Source organism: Centruroides sculpturatus, unplaced genomic scaffold (assembly GCF_000671375.1).
Source record: "Centruroides sculpturatus isolate CEXI.00-Female unplaced genomic scaffold, Cexi_2.0 scaffold1731, whole genome shotgun sequence".
Classification (NCBI taxonomy): Eukaryota; Metazoa; Arthropoda; class Arachnida; order Scorpiones; family Buthidae; genus Centruroides; species Centruroides sculpturatus.
In genome coordinates this window covers 130,412-136,511 of record NW_019385974.1, presented here as the reverse complement: position 1 = coordinate 136,511, position 6,100 = coordinate 130,412, and the positions used below count along the sequence as shown (strand labels likewise).

The following is a 6,100-nucleotide window of genomic DNA, read 5'->3' as shown; positions in this document are numbered from 1 at the left end:
TTTCAAAAATAAATTTTGAAAATACAAAAATAAAATAATTAAATTGAAAAATAACAGCCTCCCATTTAAGCTAAGAGTTGAAGTTTGTCATTCTAAAAATTAGGTTGTTATTAAGTTTGGAACACATTGTACTATTTCGTGTATTACTTCATAAATTTTTAGGAGATAAATGAACAATAAATATGAAATGTGCATTTGTATAATTTTATTCTTTACATAATTCATCAACATAATTACAGGAAAATGTTTCATCAAAATTGCCATCAACTAAAACTTGTACTAGCTCTCTCATATTTAAGTATACCACTTTAAAATAATCTGAAATTTTCTTTATGGCAAATATATAGCAACACATCAATTTCACATACTGTTTTCATACATTGTTATTGATATAATAAAATTGTCAACGTAATACTTGTATATAGTAAGTTTTTCAACATTAAAAACACACCCTTACACATTTGAATGTAACAAACTTCAAATTTCAAGATTAAGATTATAAAATGTATTGTAAAATTAGCAAAATAAAATATTCAAAATGTGACTAAACTATATTTCTGATAGAAATCTTTATATGAACTTATATTATGTAACTTCTGAGTACATAAATTCTGAGTACATAACTGTACTCAAATTCTGAGTACAGTTATGTACTCAGAATTTATTAAATTTTGAGTATTGAAACCTAAAATTTAATTTGAATATTGTTTTTATAAATCTTAAAAGTACAAAATATGGTAACTAATTTAAAGGAAAAAAATAAAATTAAAATGTTACAAGTCTTGTTAGTAAGATTAGATATAGAATTCTTCATAAATTAAGCAAGTTATCAAATGTATTCTAAATTTTCATGAAATATTTACTCACTCTTTCAATTCTGCCAGAACTTGAGCAATATTTGCTTGTGACGCAAGTCTGATCATAATATCTAATTTTTCTAACTTTACATATATTGGATCGTTATACTTAACAAAGAAAACTTTCATTTCATGCTTTAAAATATCTGGCCTATCAAAGACAAAAATTACATATTTAGTTTATTATATTTATATTCAAAATTAATTTCGGAGATCATCATCATTACCTCTTTTGTACAATAAGATTTATATTTCTCAAAGCCACATATTGAACTTCTGGTTCACTGGATAATAGCGTCACAAGTGGAGGTGCAAGCTTTTTCGTCAATGTTGATACAAAATCTGAATCTGGGCTCATCATTTCCATAAATTTCATTAATACCTAAAAAGTAAAAAATTTTTTAATTTTATTTTAAAAATATTAACTTTAAGAAATAAAATTCTATTCTTTCTTTTAATTTTGTTGATAATTACCTTTACAGCTGAAAGAACTACTGCAGCATTTGCATGAGCAAGTCTTGGCGTGATTCTTTCACAAATGCTATAATTAAATAGATTTTAATTTATTAACTATAATATTCAACTAATACCGACAAAGTATCAATCCTTATTTTTTTTTTAATAATAAAATGAAAATCTTATTCAAATTGGTCACAGACTGCTTAAAAACCGTTTTTTGTTAATTTTCTAAAAAATATTTCACATTACTTTCTAAAATATTTGTAAAACCTGAGAAAACAGTTTACATGTTTCATTTTTCATAAAAATAATATTTCAGAAAAAACTTCAAAAGAATTTTACATAAAAATCAAAGTTTTAATGATTTTTACAAATGACACACAGGTAATATCTAGAAAATGAATAGAATCTAGTAATAATATTGACATTGAATAATTAATTATTATTTTACAATTAATGATTTAAGTTTTTAAACATATTAAACTATTTTGACACATTGCTTTTTGATATAAAAATGCAAAATAGCCAATAACAGCATATTAATATGTATTTCATCTTTTTAATCCAGAATCTCTCACAACCTCATTTGATCAGACTAAGTATATATATATATATTTCTTATCAAATATCTATTAATATTGTAGTAAAAACAACAAAACTGAAGCTGAACCCAACAGCACAGCTGTATGAGATCAACACAGTACTGGTAAAAAAATTCCCTCATTGATTTCAGTTACAAATAAATTTATAATTTCTGTATTAGTAAAAATTTCAATACTAGATATGTTTTATTGAAAAATATAAAATAAATATACAGACACATTCATGTGATATCCCTATTCCATACTAAAATGGATTTACTTTGCATTAATTTTGTTTATACCACATTCTTCTAGGAATGTATCACTGATGTAAAATGAGAGCATCCTATATTTGGTGCTTTTCATTACAAATAAATTTATGAAATTATAATATGTATTCAGACATTCATCTTAAATGAATATCAATATTTTAACAATGTACAATATAAACTGTATTTATAAGATTAAAAAATAACTAATTAAATACTAATTAAAAAATTCAACTTAGATCTAAATAGAAAGATTAAATTAAATTACCTTTGAGCTTCTCTTTCATCTTTAGGTGTGTAATTAGATAAAGAATCTAAGATGAATACTTGACCCCATTCTGTACACTCATTTAGAGCAGTTAATAATTTATTAATTGTTTGAGCATTCATATCAATCAAAGGCTGACCACTGCTTGAAGTTTCATTTATTTCTGATAAAGCAGCAACAGCATTAGCTACTACCTAAAATTATAAAATTTACTTGATGTAACAACAGTATTGGTGTGACTAAAAATATTTTTCATATTTAAATAATTCATTTACAAATGCCCAATATCATCTGGAGAACAAATATTTTGAATGTACTTACATTATATGCATGCGTGCATTTTTATGCACGAACACACATTTATATGTATTATTTTTAGCCTACTTTTAGGTTCTAAACATTGTATTAAAAAATTGAGGGTATATTATACAAATTTTTAAAAAATTCATATAAACTACCTATTTATTGAAATAGCGATTCAAAATCTGTCACTTAATCTAATATGATTTACTATTGCATTAAATGATATGCTTAACTGGTAATGCTTAAAAATGATAAATGGTTATTTTATCTTATTCTAAATAAGTTTTAACTAGAAATAATCACATAAGTATCACCATCTATTATATAAAAAGATGTTCTTAATTTTTTTAAATCAGTGATATATATAGAAAAATTTACATATCGTTTGTCAAGCGCACATAGCAGCTGCATAGTATATAGATGCAGCATTGAAAATCAAATTCATAAAATGATACTACACAAAAAACCTACTATAGTTAAAATGCACATATTAATGTTGAATCAGTATATAATCATTTAATTCTAGGCATTTGTTTTCATTTCAACTGATATCCTTAAATAAACATTCCAAATTAATTTTAGTCAATATTTTATAAATGTTAATTTTTAAATAATCTAGCAACTTTTTCATAATTATGATAAACGTGTAACATTGATTGAGAATAGAAACAATTTGTTATTTCACATTAATAGATAGCAATGATCAATATGATATAATCTACTACTTCAAATCACCTCCATACTTTATAAACATTTTATGATAAATGTTCAAAATAAAATTAAGATATAAAATAAAGTTAACAGCACAGCGCGAAAGAAATGTAAATGCATAATATACCCGCAATTTTTAAGCCTCTCAAACACAAACAAGAAAATTATTCTATATACACATTTTCAGTTAGCCTCAATGTATACAAGATAATAGTTTTAAAAAAAAAATCCTGAAAAAAGTACCGATTCTATTGAATAACTTCTTATAATTTAATATTTAATCTTAATTATTTAATTAACATGTTTACCATTGGATTTGAATCAGAAAGTAAGTCTCTAAGCTGATCCAAAAATCCCTGATCTTCTACAAGCTGGGCATTGATATCATGTAACTTTGCAACACATACAGCAGCAGTTTTTCTTACATAAGGATCCTCATCTTTCAAACATTTCCTGAGTGGTTCACAAAGATATTCAGTGATTTTATCAACACGAATACATCCCATTGTTCTCACTGCTAAAGCTCGGATCAATGGATTTGGATCTTCACAATCCTAAATAAATGCTTCATTAGTATTACATTCATAAAACTGGGTTGTAATTAACTTAAATCAACAGTTACATGCTAATTCATAATCTCAATAAACTTAATATTTTAAAATTAGAACACAGTAATAAATAAAATTATAGATATTTTGAATATACCTTCACAAATGTATTAACAGCCATTATAGCCATATCTGGTTGACTTTTTGCATAATTCATTAAATAAAGATACACAAGTTTCTTCAATTCCAGATTATCAGTTTGCATACAATTAACAACATCGGGAAATAAAGCACTGAAAAAAAAATTGACAAAATTTTACTGTTACTTATTTAATTTGTGCAGTTAAAAGAAATTTTTATTTCATCAAAAACATCGAAAAACAAGATCATTATGTTCTGTAATAAATACATTTTTGTAATTTAATACAGAACATTCTTATAATTCGGAATTAGATTAACTGCTATTAATGAAATAATAATGTTAAAAATATAAGAGAAGAGTATATTTAGTCAATAAATCAAATATACTTAGTTAAAATTTACACATTCATTGTCAATAAAAATTACATTCAGTCAGTCATTTGAATAGAAACAATAACTTTCAAAACTCAATTAAATTATAAATATTTAACATTATATACTATTATAACAAAAATTTAAATCTGTGCGCATTACTACATACTATTTAAATTTTGATGCATAATGCATTATGATGATTATTGTAATTTTCAATTTAAAATCAGAATAAAACAAATTTAAAAGTTTAAATTACTGATTATATTTCAAATTCAAATCTAAAATAAGAAATTATATAAAATTTAAATTATAGAAAAACTTTTCAACCATAAAATGCTTAATTATAATAATAATTATAATTACCTGACATCTTTTCCTACAGTCATAGATGCTATAACTTTCTTCACAGCCTCTCTCTTCTTTTCTTTCTTGTCACTATTCAGTTCACTTTTTAACTCAAATATTTCTCCTGTAAAAATTATAGAGATAAATTTGGCAATTTAATAATTATGATTACATTATGGTAATTCTAATTTTTCTAAAAGGTTAGTAACAAAACAATTTTACAGTTAAATACCTTTTTTCGTAGTCGTGAAATACTTTGCATCAGTCATGATGAATGTTTCTTAAATCTAAAAATAAAGGTTTCAATTCTTAATAATAAAATATACAATCTGTTTTCTATTTTAAAAATAAAGCAATCACAATCAAATAAAGCTTATTAAAATATTACAAGTTTTCAGATATTGAGTTCACATATTTACTGCAGTAACCATATTTTTGTAAATGAGAAAATTCATGCACTGTTTTAAATCTTTGAATATTAAAAAAAATAGAACTAAACATGGCCGACGGTTATTTAAGTTTAATAAATATACAATAAATACAAGTACAACTTAGAATGATGGAAAAAAAAACTAAAGCAAAGGTTTTATCTTTGTTAAAAGTTGTACTTATATTTATTGTATATTTATTAAATTTTTAAAAAATTTCAAATGTTATTGTTTAGATGCAAGTCAAACAAACAAAAAGACATCTATAAAATTATAGCCCTTAAAAAATTCAAAAGTATTTTTAGCTCTCTGAAGAACATTAAAATGACTACAAACCATCTCCTAAGTACTCAATAAAAAAAATTAGTTGTCTATAAGGTGCAGTCAAAGTTCTGTAGTACCATGTCACCAACATGGTACTACAGGGTTGGCAACTAAGTGATTGCGGATTTTAAATAAGAAGGAAAATTCAAAATTTTTGCTTAAAAATATAACTTTATTCAATTAGGTATTGTCCATTTTTGTCAATGACATCTTGCCATCTTTCAGGCAGTGTCATAATTCCATGTTCATAAAACTTCTGATTTTTGCCAGTAAAAAACTGAATTAAATGTGTTTTTACATCATCAGAGTCATTAAAAATTTTACCATTTAAGGAGTTCTGCATGGAACGAAATAAATGGTAATCTGAAGGCGCAAGATCAGGGCTATAGGGTGGATGTGACAACACATCCCAACCTAGCTCCAATAATTTTTGGCAAGTGACCAAAGATGTGTGGGGCTTTGCATTATCATGCTGGAAAACAACACCCTTA

At 24.5% G+C, this 6,100-nt stretch overlaps 1 protein-coding gene across 2 annotated transcripts in view; it reads right to left on the bottom strand.

Annotated features, from left to right (window-relative positions):
• Positions 1-848: 848 nt before the first annotated feature.
• LOC111612888 (AP-1 complex subunit beta-1-like) overlaps positions 849-6,100 on the bottom strand; it is a 17,255-nt gene continuing 12,003 nt past the window's right edge. For both annotated transcript variants that reach the window (XM_023354170.1, XM_023354171.1), the window contains exons 2-9: positions 5,090-5,144; positions 4,876-4,981; positions 4,154-4,289; positions 3,757-4,002; positions 2,435-2,628; positions 1,332-1,398; positions 1,085-1,239; positions 849-1,008 (exon numbers count right to left, since the gene is read on the bottom strand). In XM_023354170.1, coding sequence (XP_023209938.1) covers positions 864-1,008; positions 1,085-1,239; positions 1,332-1,398; positions 2,435-2,628; positions 3,757-4,002; positions 4,154-4,289; positions 4,876-4,981; positions 5,090-5,126 — 1,086 coding nt within the window. In that variant the 5' untranslated portion in view covers positions 5,127-5,144 and the 3' untranslated portion in view covers positions 849-863. The remainder of the gene's footprint in view (positions 1,009-1,084; positions 1,240-1,331; positions 1,399-2,434; positions 2,629-3,756; positions 4,003-4,153; positions 4,290-4,875; positions 4,982-5,089; positions 5,145-6,100) is intronic.